This window comes from Acanthochromis polyacanthus, chromosome 23 (assembly GCF_021347895.1).
Source record: "Acanthochromis polyacanthus isolate Apoly-LR-REF ecotype Palm Island chromosome 23, KAUST_Apoly_ChrSc, whole genome shotgun sequence".
In the NCBI taxonomy this organism is placed as follows: domain Eukaryota; kingdom Metazoa; phylum Chordata; class Actinopteri; family Pomacentridae; genus Acanthochromis; species Acanthochromis polyacanthus.
Window position 1 is genome coordinate 18,695,118 of NC_067135.1, and position 18,475 is coordinate 18,713,592.

Consider the following 18,475-nt stretch of genomic DNA (forward strand, 5'->3'; position numbering starts at 1 on the left):
AAGTCCCGGTAAGTCCTCAGCGGTCGATTTGTAGTAGGAGCACAATCGTGATCGTCAGCATGTGGCTAATGTAGCATTCACTTGTTGTCATAGTTACAGTGACGCCGTGCCACTATCTCGCAGTGATACAGAAATCTTTAACAAATTAGTGGATCCAGACTATAAGCTGCATCACTGCCAAAATCTAAACACTTGGTCCTTGTGTCATTTCTGACCTTCCCTGAAAATTTCATCCAAATCTGTTTGTCCATTTTTGAGTAATTTTGCTCACAGACAGACAGACAGATAAACCAACGCTGATTGTCGCATAACTCTGCTGCATTCCTTGGCGGAGTAAAAATATGATTAAAAATACTGTGTTATTCATATTTTCTTTATTATTTCACAGGGAACACCATGCATCCCTTCAAGTTCTTCAGTAACACCTGCCATACCAAGTAAGAATAATCAGCTTAAGTCTTCCATCCACACTGCATGGATCTTGTTTTGAATGCATGACTAGAAGTTTTGATGCAAGTTGAGAAACACCATTGATGTAGCATCCACAACATGTTGATTTGATTTGGGACAGAAATCCTAGCTGTTTAAGGGTTTTTGCCTCAAGAACATCATAATTTCAATCCAGCAGATCAAAGTGTTGACAAACCACTGTGCAGCCCCAGTGAATCCTGGGTCCCTCCTGGCTCTGGAGGCATCCACGGCACAGAGACACCGACAGCGAAGACAGGTCAGAAGTCACCGTTACCACAAAAAGGAAGAGAGAAATTAGCCAGTCTCTTTGCTGATTTGCTCGGCTTTTCGACTACAGATAGGCAGCCAGATGCAAATACACATAGATTGTACCTGTATGAGTCAACGAGACCTGCTTTTGGCAATGAGCTCTATTTAGCACCAGCTATACCATTACCAGATTCACTGCAAGAGAAAAGAGATGTCATCTATGAAAACTGTCTGAAGTGTCAAGGAGAACGCTGCCACCCTCCACCACGGATCATGCCTGCTGAAATGTACTGCAACGAGGACATTTCCCCTTTGCAAACTTTCCAAACTCCACTGCACATGAAGAAAAGCCCAGAACATAAAGATGCTGCTGATGAGGAGCTTCTCTTTCACGGTCAGCGTGTGGACGGGCAGTTACAGTATGAAGAGAGGAGTGGTCGGACAGTGACCAAAGAAGGTAAGAGGACTCTTCAGCAGTTTCTTCTTCAGCTGATCAAAAATCTTCAGATCACTCTCTGGTGTCCTCCTTTCCTTGTGGTCCTTTGAAATGAATCTTCTTTGCTTCTGTCTTTTCAATACAAGACATTTTCCTTCTTGCTTCTTCTGTTTAATCAACAACTTTTTATCTCGCTGCACTCTGTGAACTTTCCTTTTGCTCTGTTGGCCTGAGAGCCTTAAAGCTGAAAACATTAGTAATATTTAGGCACGTTTTATTAAGAGTTGTAATTAATGGTTTTGCCTATGCTTAACGAGCAGTTCACTAAAGCTCTTTGATGAGATAAAATCCATAAGTTGATCAAAGTCTCTCTAATTGATGGGATTATGTGATCAAGTTTGGGTAAGAGCTACAAAGGATCTCAAAAAGCCAGTTACTAACAAATTACTAAACACTTAATGATGCAGGATTCAAAATACTATTATTATAGATTATTATTCACAACCAATGTTGTTCTTATTAGTGGTTGATAACAGATTCAGCATCTATAAATGATTTCTACACTACTATTAAAGCTGTTGGTTCCAACTTTAATCTTTCAGAAAGTGTATTTGACAGTGGTACCAAAAAATGATAATGTATTATTGATTAAATTTAATGTTCCTATTGAAAAAGCAAAAAAATAAATAAAATACAAAAACTTAATCTGTATACACTGAAGTAAAAGTGAATTGTTGTGGCTTTCAATTTTAGGTAACTATGTGAGGGTGACACTGCTTCTGAAGTACCTTAAACATCCAATAACTGCTGTCAAATCAATGCAATCTGTAATAATTGGCAGTGCTGGTGCATTAATCTGTTTCCAATGTACAGTGCTGTGAAAAAGTATTTGCTTGCCTACTTTTGCATATTTGTCACACATTACTGGTGAAGATCATCAAACTGATTTTAATGCTAGACAAAGATAACCCAAGAAAACACAGAATGTGGTTTTTAAATGATGATTTAATTTATTGAAGGAAAAATGCTGTTCAGCCCATCTTGCACTATGTGGAAAAAAATAATCCCCCCCCCCAGCTACTATTCTGCCAAATGACCAAATTCATTTGTCAATTGGGCTCAATGTCACCAGCCACACCCATATATGATTGCTGCCAGACTTGTTGAACCTAAACATCGCTAAATAAAACCTGTCTGGGATTGTGAAACAGCTAAAGGATCTCAAGAAGCAGCACATTGTGCACATTCTAAAGAGATTCAAGAACAGATGAGGAACAAAGTCATTGACAATCATCAGTCTGGATGGTTATAAAACCATTGTTAAAGCTCTGGGACTGCAGGGAACCACAGTGAGAGACATTATTTACTAATGGAGAAACATGAAACAGTGGTGAACCTTATGTGGAGTGGCCGACTTACAAAACTTCTCCAAGGGAGTATCAATATCTAGTCCAGGAGGTCACAAAAGAACCCAGACGAACATCAAGAGATATGCAGACCTCACTGGCCACAGATAGGGTCTATCAGCATGATTCCACAATAAAGAAGACTCAGGGAGAAATTGACATCCATGGGAGAGTTGCAAGGCACAAACCACTACTTACCAAAAACAACATAAAGGTTTGCCTGACATTTTCTAAAAAAAAATTATCTAGATGAGCTCCAAGACTTTTGGGATAACATCCTGTGGACTGATGAGTCAAAGGTGGAACTTTTTGGAAGACATGAGTCTGTTGCATCTGGTTTAAAGCTAATACTGCAGTACACAAGAAGAATGTGATACCAGCAGTGAAACATGGTGGTGGTAGTGTGATGGTTGGAGGACCTGGATGACTTGTCATAACTGATGGAGCCGTGAATTCTGCTCTCCATCATAAAATCCTCCTGGAGAACATCCACCATCAGTTCTTGACCTAAAGCTCAACACAAATGTGCTATATAGCATGACAAAGACCCAAAACACATTAACAAGACCACCTCTGAGTGGCTCAAAAAGAACAAAATGAAGGTTCTGGAGTGGCCCAGTCAAAGTCTGGACTTGAGTCCAGTTGAGATGCTGTGGCAAAATCTTAGGACAATATGCTCGAAAATCATCTGAAGTGACCAAATTAAAACTATTCTACAGAGAAGAGTGGACCAAAATTCCCCCATGGTTATGTAAAAGACTGATCACAAGCTATCACAACTGTTTAACTGCAGTTGTTGTGGCCAAGAGACCAACCGTTAGTAAGTTTAGGGGGGCAATTACTTTGTTACAGGGCTGTTAGAGATTTTCAACAAATATTTAATAAATCACCATTTAAAAAATGCATTTTACTAGCATCTGGAACATTCAAGTGTGAGAAATATGCAAAAATAGAAGACATCAACATCCTTTATCCACAGCACTGCAGGCTTACAGCATCATAAAACTGTTACATCTTGAACCTCTTTACCAGCATGCAGAGTGTGATGCCTGTCTCTTGCACATTGTTCGTGATTAATACAGCTTTTATCCCTAAAACCAGGCAACAAAAGGATGCTATGTACCCATTAGTAATATGTTGCACTGTGAGATGATGGGTCAATCCACTTTGTCTTTGTTCTCACCTCTGGATCTGCAAGAATTCACACATTGACTCCCAAAGAACAGTTTGTCTGCTTTACTTCAGAAAACTGACAAAACCAGCAGAATATGGGATCACTTTTTGCTCCGGATATTGCTATTTAAAAGCAGTTTGCGATATGTAAATCAGCTATTTTTGTTTCTCCTAACAGACAAAAGGTTTAGTAGTAAAGAGGAAAGACGCAGAGCTGATCCTGCCTATGAGATCATGGAAAGTCGGGTGGCAGAGAGGAACTCAGAGGTAGGCCACTCCAAAACTCTGAAGTGTACTTCATGCTATCAACTGCTCACACATATTGACTGCGTAATTCATTGTGCTCTGAGTTCAGCTAAATATTCTGGATAATTGTCTGATATCATGGGAATACCAGTTGATTAGGATTATAAAAAATAAGTGGAAACTCACAGAAGTTGGTTTAAATGATGTTTGATTGGTGAACAACAAAATGAAAACCAGGACCCAGGATTTCCCAACAAAACATTGCCAAAAGCATCACATTGCCTCTGCCAGCTTGCCTTCTTCCCATAGTGCATCCTGATGCCATGTCTTCCCCAGGTAAGTGACGCACCCGGCCATCCACGCGATGTAAAAGAAAACGTGATTGCTGAGACCATGACACCTTCTATCAATGCTTCGTGGTCCAGTTTTGATGATCATGTGCCTATTGTTTGCGCTTTCGGCGGTGCACAGGGATCGGAATGGGCACCCTGACTGGTCTGCAGCTATGCAGCTCCATACGCAACAAACTATTATGAACTGTGTATTCTGACACCTTTCCGTCAGAACCATCAACTTCTTCAGCAATTTCAGCAACAGCAGCTCGTCTGCTGGATCGGACCACATGGGCCAGCCTTTACTCCACACTTTTGTCAGTGAGCCTTGGAACCTGTTCACTCCTGTTCCTTCCTTGGACCACTTTTGATAGATACTGACCACTGCAGACCAGGAACACCCTACAAGAGGTGCAGTTTTTGAGATGCTCTGACCCAGTCGTCTAGCCATCACAGTTTGGACCTTGTCAAAGTAACACAAATCCTTACGCTTGCCTGTGTTTCCTTCTTCTAACATGTCAAATTTGAGGACAAAATGTTCACTTGCTGCCTAATATATCCAAGTCACTAACAGGTGCCATGATGGGGAAATAATCAGTGTTTTTCACTTCACCTGTCAGTGGTCATAATGTGATGCCTGATCGGTGGGCAACCATCGAGAAGGGAAGGAGTTGGAGCCACCAACGTGAGCGAGATTATGGTGTTAAAAACAACCCTACCACCTAAGTTTAGCTTAGCATAATTAAGACATGAATACAGTATCCATCCATCCATCCATTCTCTATACACCGCTTTATCCTCACTAGGGTTGCGGGGGGTGCTGGAGCCTTACAGTATCTATCATTTCTCTTTTTTTTTTTTTTTGCAAAAAAGGCAGTATTTAGTACATTTTTTCATTAGGTGGTGCATATGGAAAATATTGTTGTTTACATTTGCTTGGTGATTTGGTGTGAAGCCTTTCGGATTAAAAAACAATGCTTGAAATTTGCAATTCAAGTGTCAACGTGCCAGAGAACTTGGCAGTATACTTAATTCATTCATTTTAATGCACTAAGCTCTGTATTTCTGATCGAGATGAAGGTCCCATCAAGTAATTCCTCTTTGTGAGCATGGTGCATACAGTGATTTCTTTCCAAGACAGAAATCAATAGAATTTTTTTGACTTCCAATTTTCACAACAGAGTTGCTGTCTGGAACCAGAGCTTCTGGGACCACAAACTGAAAGGCACAGTTTTCCTTATATAATGCTGAAGCATTGCAAACAGTGTTTCTATTTCTAATTTAAAGTCGTAGAATAATAATGGGGTTCTCAGTAAATTCTGAATATTGCCTGCTGGCTATAAAAGGTGATGTGTCCAAAGAGCTATAGAGAAAGTCATCATCACACTGCATATTTAAGAAACTTCTTTGTTGGGGGTAGTCACTCACTACAAATTTTATTCAACAGTGTTTGTGTGTGTGTTTCAGGCAGAAGAAAAAAGCAGGTATGAGCTAATGGGCAGCTGTAGTCAGCAGAGATTTCTTCAAGAGAGTGAAGGTGAGTGAGACAGACATTAAGTAATCAACATAACACATTTGATTTTGTTTGTTTTTTTCAAAAGAAATTTCTCAACTGTATCTGTAATTGCACAAATGGATTCTTTTATTCCTCTTTTTGTGTTGTGTTTGTAGTTGTGCATTACTTCTTACAATAACCATAACCCACTAAAGGGACATAAATTCAGTAGCTGAACTTTGCACCAGAATCAGCATAAAGTGATCACCTGCTGGTTTGCGTGCATGAACTAAAGTGAATAAATACCATGAGGGGCATTCAGTGTGGAAAAGCAGACTGACCTGAGGAATAACATCCCCAAGGGTGATAGCAGGAACACATACAACACACGTCACATCTTTACTTGACTCTATTCAGGGAAGTAGATTGCGATTTTTGAAGGAAAAATGCTTTTACAAGGTGGCTATTTCCACATTACTCGTTCAGTGCACATACTGACTCTCATACTGTCCAGCTGCACCAGCATTTGACCAAGTTAGAGCTACAGTGTTGGAATAGTCCTCTACCTCCGAGCCAGGTTCATGCTAAATGTTGCTGGACCCCATCTGAACCAAACAAAATTATCTTGTTGCCATCTGACCAAAGCATGTTCATTGGGCTTTTTGCCTTTTTAGTCAAGTGTAATCTTGCAGTTTCATGCTGAAGAGCAAGCACGGGTGTTTTTCTTGGATGCTGTCCATCACCATCAATGTTACGCAATGCCCTTTTCACTGTCTGAGGTGTCTGTAGTTTCTACTCATAACCCGTGTGCCAGGTGTGAAGCTTTTGCATGTCTATGCAGCACTAGATTGTGCAAGTAGCACAGTGCCATGGAATTCTGTTCTTCCAGTATTAATTTCTCTTTGGAAAGACGGATTGCTCAGTCCATCTGGAAACTCTTTCTGCACATGGAGCCATGATGCTCACGTGCAGATTGACACGGCTGTATTTTCTGCTGTTGCATTGAGTTTCTTCTTTTGAGCCTCTGAATAACAAGTCTACAAGCAAATATACAATTAAAAACAAATACTTTATACAGTCTATTTCAAAAACACTTTAATGCAACAAGAGTGAATATACCTGTCATCACATACAGTACACACAAGTTAGATAAGCCGTGACCTTTAAAACCAAACTGATTTCACCTGGGTCATTCCATTAATAATCATCAGGCTCCTACTACTTGACCATCTTGGATTTGCTTGAAACTTTTATCATAAATGCATGTATCTATAAATGGTAGCAGTCAAAGTTTAGATTGATATTTTAAGATAGAATTGTTTTTAAAAAAATCCCTCTTTCAGTCAACTTTCAGCTCGTTTTTTGCACATTGAAATTTGAGGCTATGTTTGGATGACGATATCTAAGGAACTGTAAAAAGCCTGAAATTGTCACTATTATTTCTCATTGTGCCATAAATTCAGAATCTGCCATATGTGGCAGTTGGGTCAAATAATCTCAGAACATGGGTTAGATGAAATTAAATAAACGAAAAAAGAAAACAATTTAAAATGTGTTATTTTGAAACTCCAGAAGTCTGTTCTTGCATCAGGCCATCGAAAAGTTATTGTTTTTGTCGTGCAACTCTCAGAAAGTGTTTGATAAATCAAGCTAAAACTTCACAAATATTTTTTTTTTTAAATATTCATGTTGTAGGCTCTAAACATTCCAGGCAAATCAGAGATGATTGAGCAGAAAGTATAAAAATGTGACGATTTGAGATGGAATGAACTGTAAATTTCCTTATTGGATGAACGTGGTTATATAATGAACCTCGAATACAAGAACTTCCTCAATTTTAGACCCATGGACTGTGTCTATTTGTCTGTTTCATCCCATTTTGTGAATGTGATGGGTCATATTTAATCCAGATACAGGCATATGTTGCATATTATGTTGTGTAGCTCTAAAGTTAACTTACAGTAGAAAACTGAGTCTAGTGACCACTCCTTTTAATCCTGTCATGGATGACCCAATGCCCCTTTGTTTCTTCATCTGCATTTTATGTAACTGTGAGTATAAACTGAGTTATGTAACATACAATTGTGTCAAGTGAAAACACAGAGATGAGTAACCCAACAGAGTGCAGTAATATGTGGCAGACTACCTGCCCTGATATGAGGTGAAAGGACAGTTGTCAGGAGAGGTTTGGCCACTTAAGCATCCCACACGGAGGAGTATGCCCTCAGTCTATTGCACACCTGCTCTACAAAGTCCTAGCTGCTGTCACGATGTGGCACCAAACGCATCAGTCATGTTCATGTACCTGCACACTCAACTGGGCTCTCATGTCTTGTTTCCCATCATCCTGCTTCAGGAGGAAGTTAATGTATAGAGACATGCTGGAGGTGACCAGGTCCATGTGAGGATGCAGGCTCAGTTGCAAATGAAATGAAGAGTTAAAGCTTTCCATGCAACTTTTGAAAGAATTTTCTGAAAAGGTCTTGCTTACAATCTGTATTAGACTGTACAAGATCGTTTTAGGCACATGTCTGATGATACAATGAATCTTCACACTGTGTTAATAATAGAAAAACACCGTTTGGCCACCAAGGCAGTGTGAGACCTGGTTTGGAGCCAGTTACTCATTTCAAACCCTTTTCTTGGTGTTTTGTCAGCCAAAGAACTGACTTTTGGTCTGTCAAACCAACACTTTGCTGGGCTAGAGCCAAGAAATTCTTACGTTAAGGGCTAGGACAGGATTATTGTGACCTAAAAGAACGACAAAAAATTTGTAAAATCAAACAAAACACTTGTCTGCCTTGTCCAAAAAAGGAGAGGAAAAGCCATGGCTTGAGTATGAACATGCAATCAGGCAGCAGTCTGTGGAAAGCCAATGATTTATTTGTGTCCTTTCCTTGACGTTCAATTTTACTATCACCAGCTGGTGTTCATGAATGGCTTGCAAACAGAAAGACTGCTGAAAACACTGGTTCATAGAGCAGCATACGCACATGGCAACTGCTGTTTGCAACATTTACAAACAAGAGAAGAAAAAATTTTGACTGGTGTGGAAAATGGATAAAATAAAGGAGGCTACATAATAACAGTGGTGTTTTAACAGACGTGAATTGTGATGTAATGGCTCATGGAAGGCCAAAGCAGGTCTTCGAGCTGAACCAGCTCACCCGTCCAGAACTAGCACCCGCTTTGTGGAGATTGGTAAAAATGTAGCAAAAACTATGGAAACTTTGGCTATGGCATTTCCTATAGTTGTTTTGTGGCTTGTTTATAACAGCATTTCACAACAGCAGTTACATGATGAGAATTACTCATGAAAATAAGGACCATTCATGGACATTCCTCACAGGGCCATGTGGGAGCCCTGTTGTGAACTTACAATCAATGACTTCATCTGATTTCTCTCATGACTAACTTTTATAAAACCCCTGCTCACCCTGAAGGCACAGTTGCGATTAGCACTGTTTTCACTCAAACGCAGACGACTGTAAGTTTGGGTCACCACCAGGTATTTCCCCTGGAGGCTTTTCTAAGTGTCTTATTGAAAAGTCGCCCTTCCTTCTCCAGAGCTGTGGGCAAAAGCCACCGTTGTAATGGCAGCCATTACAAAACACCACACTTCTGCAAGGCCTATTTAGTGTCTGATCAATTAGGTTAGATGCTGCCAAAAGGCTGTACCCGCTGAGACTCTGCTGGCGTCGAATGGCTTCTCACTGATTGTATGAGTGTCCTGTGGGGTTGATGTTTTTCAGTTGTGGGTAATGGCCACTGTCTGCTGCCACTTAGGAAGACTCAATAGCAGGTGAAATCTTTCTGGTTACCCCCTCCAAATATTTTATATTGCACAACCTCTACAACATAACAATGTAGATACAGTACAGCTGTATTACTACATGTAAATATGAAGAGATAACAAGGAAAAATAACGTGTTTTTGCAGTGTTTATTAGCTTATTAGTATGACTCAGACGTATGACAGTAGATTTACTTAAGGAATACAATGATTGAACTTGATTGTTAGGGGTGAAGTGTTTGTGTCTAGTTTCCTCACCTAAACTGCTTTCTATTGTTGGGACTGACGAACAAATGACAGCAGATGAAAACCTGTTTTATGTGATTTAAATGCTTCTTAATTGTCTAACATTGGTGACTTAGCTTGAGAAAAAAACAACAATAAACACATAATGGTTATAGCTAGGGCTGGGCGATAAAACCAAAAAATAAAATCTTGATTTTTTTTATTTTTTTTATTTTTTTTTATTTTTTGAAGTTATCTTGGACAATTACGATTTTAATTGATTTTTGTTGTTTCTTTACGGTCTGTTTGCTATGGCTAGTGCTAGCCATGCCGCACTCCCGTAGCTGCGAGCACTCTTCCCATTCTTTAGGATGCCTCTGCCGGAGGTGCTGAAAGAGGTTAGTTGTGCTGCTACTCTTCGTTTTCACAGTACTTTTGCAAACCTCAGACATGACTGTAGTTTGCTCTGTGTCAGTCTTGTCAAAGCCGAACCACTTCCATATAATCGATGTAACATGAGCCCCTTTTCTCGCCACCAACTCTTCGTCTGCTGTTGTGTCCGCCATGACGGAGGTATGAGTGTTTTGGAGGAAGGAGATGAGAGGCGGAAGCAAACGGCAGTGCACAAGTCGTGAAAGGCAGAAGAAGAATCTGTATTGTTATATACACTGCTCAAAAAAAGTTAAAGGAACACTTTTTAATCTAAGTATCGCATCAAATCAGTCAAACGTGGGATACTGATCTGGTCAAGTAAGTAACTGAGGGGCTTTTTAGTCAGTTTCAGCTGCTTTGGGGTTCATAAAATTAACATCAGGTGCACTAGAGGGGTAACAATGAGACAACCCCCAAAACAGGAATGAGTTTACAGGTGAAGGCCACTGACATTTTTTTCCTTCCTAATGTTTTTAGACTGTTTTTCACTAATTTGGCTAGGGTAGGTGTCACTTCTGGTAGCATGAGGGAAGCAAATCTGGGTGACACAGCAAGTCCCTTCCAAAGACTGAGCCCCTCCCCCTTCAAAACATTGCAAGCATGGCGAAGCGGCTCCTTATGGCTCTGTCTTTGTCGGCGAAAAAACTGCCAAACTCGACGCTAACCCCCCCAGTACAGAGCCGATTAGTTCCCGAACAACTTTTATGTGTCAGGTGAACAGTTGTTTTGCAGATGTTGTCAACATTCCATTGACTGGAAACGTAAAATAGCCATGTGAGAAACAAGGAAAAGTTCAATACTAATGCTAGCAAAGACCATGTCCCTACAAACGTGCATTACTGCTTCTACATTCAAGTCATCGGACTCAAGAAAAGAGTTTATTGAAGATTTTGTGGTTATGTGTGCTGAGGCTGACGTCCCCTTGGAAAAGATGACAAAACTGCATCCGTTCCTACTGAAGCACTGCAAACAGGGAGGAGCAATCATGTATTTCAATGGTGATGTCTCTGATAGGTGGGAAACTTGAGGAGAGTAGCTCACAAGGACTAACTAGTCCTACAGCTTAAATAGCTTGTTTAAGTTACTTTAAAAGAAGTTTCAAATGTTTGGTTGTTGTTTTATAACAAGTCAACGAATGTTTTTTTTTTTACTAGCTGCTTGTATTTGATGCACTTTAATTTTGCCATGTTGAGGAAATGTGTTGTCTATCACCTCAATAAATGTAAGTTAATTTCTATTTAATTTGCCTACATTTTAGTCATTTACATTAAGAACACACTGTTTTTGGTCATAAAATAAGAGCAAAATAGAATTAAAATTGGAAAAAATGGAATTTCCAAAAATTAAAATGGAAAAAACAGAATTTGGGAAAAAAATAAAACGGATTTTATAGGGCCCTAGACGGTCAACTGCCTCGACCAGTTGGGTTGAGAATGTGGATGAGGGGCATGGAGGAGTGGTTGGGGTAGCGGTTAGTAGGAAGGCAGATGGGCAACAAAAAAACAGTAGAAAAGAGCTCAATGAACGTTTTGGAAATCCGTGCAGCCAATGACAACAGATCAGAGACGTGTAGCTCCAGATTCAGAGATATCTGCAGAGAGAACAAACACAGAACTTTGGGGATGACACAAAGTTAGTGACATGTAATGTTGATGTATAACTGTATGGGAGAGAGAGAGAGAGGAGAGTAGAGAAGTGGAGCCCGGTGCATCAAGAGAAGTCCCCCAGCAGTCTAATGGCACCACCTAAATGAACAAAACATCTGTTCTTTATTTACTCATGCATTTTCAGGGGCAGTGTTTGTTTTCCCTCCAGAGGCTCCACATCCTGAAAGACCTTGGAGTGAAGGTGTGACATATGTGAATATTCCTGTAAGTCCCACGTCTAAGAAACAGCTCAACTACATGGAGCTGGAGCTACAGGAGCCAGGACATGGCACCAGAGGGACTGCTGCACATCAGCCAGCACAGAGTAAGGATGCCTTTCAGATACCTGCTGATGAGTGCATGCTCTGGTCTCCAGCCAGTTAGAGAGCAAAACAATGATGCTTTAAAAGCTGCATATAGTCTGTCTAGTACTTTAACTCATTCATATAGCAGTCGTGTTAAACAGTCAGGGTGGTGACCTCAACCTGCTGTAGAACGGTTGTGTAAGAAAATGCTTCATAAAATGAAAAAATCTGTCACTTATAAGGTTAAAACTGGAACACATTGATTTCAGGAATACTAAATAATAAGCTAATCTTAACAGAGTGTTGCAGCAGGTTACAAAAACACTGTTTCTTAAAAGTTGCACTTTGTTGCAAGCAACTGTTTGTAGAACACACAACCCAGTGTGCAGTTAATTGTTGACTTTTCACTCCTGGAGAGTGTTCTTGATCTGGCAGCTGTTGTGAAGGGGTTTTTCTTGACCAGGGAAAGGATTCTTCTGTCCTCCACCACACTTGTTTTCTGTGGTTTTCCAGGTCTTTTGGCGTTGCTGAACTCATCAGTGCATTCTTTCTTTTTAAGAATGTACCAAAGTGTTGATTTGGCCACACCTCATGTTTTTGCTCTCTCTGATGGGTTTGTTTGGATTCTTCAGCCTAATGATGGCTTACTTCACTGATAGTCACAGTTCTTCACCTCATCAGATTCCAAACGCAAATACCAGACTTGAAATGAACTCTAGACCTTTTATGTGCTCCTTGCCAATGAAATAATGAGGGAAGAACACACACCTGGCCATGGAACAGCTGAGCAGCCAATTGTCCAATTACTTTTGGCACCTTAAAAAGGTGGAGGGCACATGTAAAATGTGTTGTAATTCCTCCACCGTTCACCTGATTTGGATGTACACACCCTCAAATTAACCTGAAAGTCTGCACTTAAAGCCCATCTTGATTCATTTCAAATCCATTGTGGTGGTGAACCGAAATGCGTAAAATTATGTCACTGTTGAAATACTTACGGACCCGACTGTACATGGTCTTTACAAGTGTAGAAAAATCTTTTGTGCATGACTGTACATCTACCACCTAGATGCAGTATGCAGTAGCTGGCAGTAATTCTGCACTGACTTGCAGAAGTAGAGACGAGATAATTAGAAGAGCTCTTGATGTTGCGTACAACTACCAGACAACAATGTGAGACAGACTCAGGGAACGGTTAGTAGTAGTTAGTAGATCACACATTTTCCTGCTCTGTGGACCTCTTAGGGTAACTTGTTGATTCACATTCAGAAACTATTAGAATTGATGTTCTTGATAGACTGCTTTACTGCATAGATTTTAATTCTTGTATAAATGTGTGTGCTCTAACTCCAGAGCAGTGGCCACATGGACATGCTGTAACGGGCTATCATCCTCATCAAAACTTTAAAATATTGAATGTCCTTTCTTATTTCTTCAGATCCCTGTTAGAATATCAGGCGATCTAACAGATTAGATGTATGCAGATTTTTATACAGAAGTGAATATGGAAGAAAATGTGCATCCTGAATTAATTTAAAATGAAACCAAAATGACCTCAGTGCTGCCCTCGTGTTCTTATTCACAAACATCGTGGAAGAACTTTTTTGAATAACACATTTTCTCTTTAAATCCTACAGAAAGATCAAAGAGGTACGTTAGAATTAGCTGGTATATGAATATCAAACAAGGATAAAAAGCGGATACATGATTGGTTTGTAATCATATTTTACTTTGGCGTCACAGGAATCACTCACAAACTGAGATGATTTCCTGACATCTTAGTAAGCGATAGCTGAGCTTTTGTCATTGGAGACATGGCAGTGAGCTGTAATTGACAGGCAAGCCAGCTATTAGCGTCATTACCCTCAGGAATACGAGGACCGTTAGCGCCCTGACGGGCGCGAGGTTAATGTCTAATGTCAGCAATACAGTTTATATCCTGGCATGTGGCCTCATTAATCTGTCACCTCAGAGGAGATCCTATCTCAGAAGTGAAAGAGGGTCACAGTGCATTCAGATCACAGCTGTGACTTGCCTAACTCTAATGGATCCTCCTCCTGGGACTGTTGATGCGTTGTGAGGAGCTGGTTTTCAGTTCCTCGACTTTGACACTAAAATACATAAACTGAAGCAGAACACAGCGGTGCAGTGATGTATAAATTTTAGTGATATTCACGCACACGAGGGATGACTCTGCAATTAAACCCTGACATCTTGCTCATTTGATTTTCACCCAATGAAGGGAGCAAAATTATGGTAATTTGAGTAATGTGCATATGGAAGACGGTGCATGAACAGAATTTTAAAGGCTTCAGCGGAGTCATTTGCATATTTTTCCTGTTTGTGTTGTGACTTTCACCTACATACTAAAAGCAGTCAAATCAGCAGCCAAGGCAGAGATCCACTTCTCCCTGAGGACCGGTGGCGTGTTTGTTTGGATGTTGTCATCACTTCTCCAAACTAAGTTTTGCTTTTTTAATTTAATTGGAATTATGTGTTTTGCTGCAACAAGTGATCCCTTCAATTAAAAATTAATTTATTGGTCAAAGAATATTAGCATTTAGTGAGAAAGGGGCTCCATCACATCTTCAAATGCCTTCTTCAGCAGTAATACTGCTGCACAGAAATGTTAGCAGGATGCTCATCTGGAGAAGAACCTGACATCAGACAACAAAAAGGAGTGCATGTCTAAAAGGAAAGTGCGGATAAATATTTGAATGCTAGACTCTGAAGTGTGTTTGGGTTAAAACCAGGCATTCTGTTGTATCCTCCCAGGAAAGAGCTCCACCAAGTATGCCCAGATCGACATCACTGCCACAGAAACGGCTCACAAAGTCGGCACACAGCACGCCCTCGGTCGTCAGGAGGGCTTACATACTCTGGAGTTGAGAAGAAAGGGGACACCGCATTGACTTATGCTTTACTTAAATGTTGATCTTATCAGAATGTTTTTCCCAACACCCGCCTGCACATCACACTGTAAAGGTTGCAAGAGCTGTGGATCTGAGGAGCTGACTGTGAGATGCCTTCTCTGTTCAGTTCCATCTTGTCAGTGCAGATTTCCTTATGAGCTGCCAGTTTACACATGCTCCGATCCTGAAAACACGTCCTCTGTTATCACAAAGCAGCTTGAAGATGGAGCTTCCAAAAGGTTTAGCACAGGGTCAGGACCAACATTTAAATTTCGGCCTGCTTTGAGAACTTGGGCATCTCGTTAACTCGCTTTGTATCCGTCGTGGAGCTTCAGGCTAACTTGGAGGAACATGTGTTAGCCCTGAGCTGAGTCACCAGCCCTGATAAAGCCCAAGAGCAGCGGTAGCTCACAGCTCCCGGTTTTTATTTGCACGAGGAGTCAACACTCATTTAGCCTTGAGTGATAACTTTCAGTACAGTCACATTTGGGTTAACTTTCAGTGGCAGTCTTAATCAGATCAAATTCAGAAAAGCTTGATGTGGTAAAATCTTTTAAAGCCAGTTAAGTAACGGTTCTGCATGATGTTATCAAGTGGTGGTTATCATATGAACAGAATGTCAAAGCTGCTATTTTTTCTTCTGCTTCACAGTTCATTATTATAAATACTGCAAAGCTGAGAAAAACCTCTGAAAATCACTGGACTGTTTTTTTTTTTTAATCACTCCATGTTTTTGGTATGTTACTGCAATTATTTAAGAATATGTTTATCTTGTAGAATTACCTATCTTAGTAGACGCCACTTTATTTTTTGTCTCATCACATACTTAGATCTCGCTTTATTTTGATTAGCTGTAAATACATTTCATTTCTATTTGGTTGATGTGGTATGTCATAAAATATACATGTAAGGGCATGTATGTACAGTGAAGATGTATGAAAAGACTTCAAGGATTGTGTTTGCTTCCTAGGGCAGTATTTGTTCATGTATTTGTTCTTGTAAATTATTTATAATTGTAACTACTACTTTGATGTGTTTTTTTCTAGAACAATAATAGATGATATTTGTGACTTTTTACCCTGTGCACAGTTGTAACAACTTTGGTACCATATTATATAAAGCAGCCTTCCCATTATTGTGTCTGTTTTCATTCAACAGTAATGGAGATACTACATGTAGTTTAATTTAGATGGTTTGAATGCAGTTAATGCTGATCTGCTGTCATCAGAGTAAATGTGATATTTTAAGTGGAATTATGCGTGTGCCTTTGGAATAATCTTTTATGATAGTTAACACCTTGATGCCTATTGTCACAAATTCGCAATATACTGCTTTCATTCAGACTGCAGCGGAGATACCATATCCATTCCCCCAATGCCGAGTTCTGCATATCCTCAGAACCTTTTGCACGCACTGGTTTCTTGTAGGACTAGTTGGAGTGGGACCTAATTATTATATATCTTATTATTATATAACAGATATGTTCTCTGTGTAATAGACAAATTAACAAACTCCACTCATTTTAGCATCAGCTAGAAAGCAAAAACACGCAAAAAAAAGAGTTTTAAATTTAATTGTAAGTAAATTCAGGCATCAAGGGGTTAAATATATAACAAATTGCTTTAGACCTCCTGACATTCGTGTTTCTGCTGATCTCCTGCAGTACGGTGATGCATATCTGTACCCCACGACCACTTTACATCAAACACCACCATTCAAAAGTTTGGGGCCACCCAGACTATTTCAAGTTTTCCATGAAAGCTCACATTTTTTTTCATGTGCCAGCATAATTTCACAAGGGTTTTCTAATCATCAGTTAGACAATGGTACATTTTGTTAATCAACAATTAACACAATGTAGCATTAGAACACAGAAGTGATGGTTGCTGGAAATGTTCCTCTGTACCCCTATGGAGATATTCCATTAAAAATCAGGCGTTTCTTCCTAGATTTGTCATTTGCCACATTAACAATTTCTAGACTTCATTTCTGATTCATTTAATGTTATCTTCATTGAAAAAATACGGACATTTCTAAGTGACCCCAGACTTTTGAACAGTAGTGTAGGTGGGTGTGGTTACGGGGGCAACAAAGAACACTTTTGACTGCTCTTGATCTGGGGAAATTGCTTGAAACTTTCTGAAACTGCTTCATTAATCTTTACGGAATGTACCATAAATGCAGCCACTAGAGTCATTTCCTCATAGCAGACATTTGCTGCTTTGTAGTAGAATCACAGTCATGTGATCATTAGCAGGCAGCTGATGATGTGTTCACTTGTGGTCATAGTTACAGTGATGCCATGCCAGTATCTCGCAATGGATCCACAAAAAACCGAATCACTGCCAAAACCCAATCACTTGGTCCTTGTGTGTTTTCTGACCTTCCCTGAAAATTTCATTGAAATCCGTTAATTCATTTTTGAGTAATGTTGGGAACCAACAGGAAGACAAAACCAATGGCAGCTGTCCTATAACTCCACTGCATTCCTTGGCAGAGTAATAACCACTGTAATACATGTCAGTGTGTGCCTGCTCAAAGCATGTTGAAAACAAAAGTTTGACAACTGTACCACTGTTCTCCACACACCCTTCTAAGCACATTTACCTCTAAAAACATTTTTCCAAAGATGCAATTTGCAATAGTGGAAAAGGTCCAGTGCAGGTTGCAGATGGTGGTTGCTTAATGAATGGAAGGGGACATTTCAGTCGTCACAGATGTGATGTATCGCTGCACCAGGAGACCTCCTAAAAGGGAGTAGCCAAATTTGGGCACAATTGTGTCAGCTCGTAAAGACTTTATTTCTACACTGAGAACAATTGAGCTGCATTGTCTGTATGGATGTGGCCCCGGGATCAATACCGGCCAGGAGACTCATCTAAGGTGTATTTGCTGAAAGGATCTTGGAGCTGCAGCTTGTGGGTGTGGGTGCTTTGGAAAAGGAAACAGAAGATTGTGCACATTATTTAGACTGTTGTTACAGAGCAGGCTCTAAAAGTAACAACCTAAAAGCACTTTGCAAGGGAATTAGTACACGAGTTATAATGTCCACAAAGTATTGATCCTTCAAAAGTAGTTCTTGTTCCAGAAGTTGTCTCCAGGACATTTACATTATTATGCACTTTCTCACACACAGGAAACAATACCACTCATGCTATAATGACAAAGGGATTATTAGTAAGTATTGTTTCTGTTTCACATATTTTGAGGATGATGATTTTTAGGCTGCCAACTTTCAGAATGACATAGCTCAACATCACTACCTGCACCATCATTAATAACCTCACTGACTGAAACCTATTCTATTCAATTCAATTTTATTTATATAGCGTCAATTACATTCAAATTGTCTCAA

At 39.9% G+C, this 18,475-nt stretch overlaps 1 protein-coding gene across 2 annotated transcripts in view; it reads left to right on the forward strand.

Moving 5' to 3' along the window:
- Positions 1-16,255, forward strand: part of LOC110965197 (protein Dok-7-like) — a 39,742-nt gene extending 23,487 nt beyond the window's left edge. Inside the window, exons 8-13 of one of the 2 annotated variants that reach the window (XM_051943687.1) lie at positions 389-437; positions 626-1,177; positions 3,914-4,002; positions 5,781-5,850; positions 12,049-12,228; positions 14,984-16,255. In XM_051943687.1, coding sequence (XP_051799647.1) covers positions 389-437; positions 626-1,177; positions 3,914-4,002; positions 5,781-5,850; positions 12,049-12,228; positions 14,984-15,120 — 1,077 coding nt within the window. In that variant the 3' untranslated portion in view covers positions 15,121-16,255. The remainder of the gene's footprint in view (positions 1-388; positions 438-625; positions 1,178-3,913; positions 4,003-5,780; positions 5,851-12,048; positions 12,229-14,983) is intronic. The other variant, XM_051943690.1, reaches the window with a different exon arrangement.
- Positions 16,256-18,475: the final 2,220 nt, after the last annotated feature.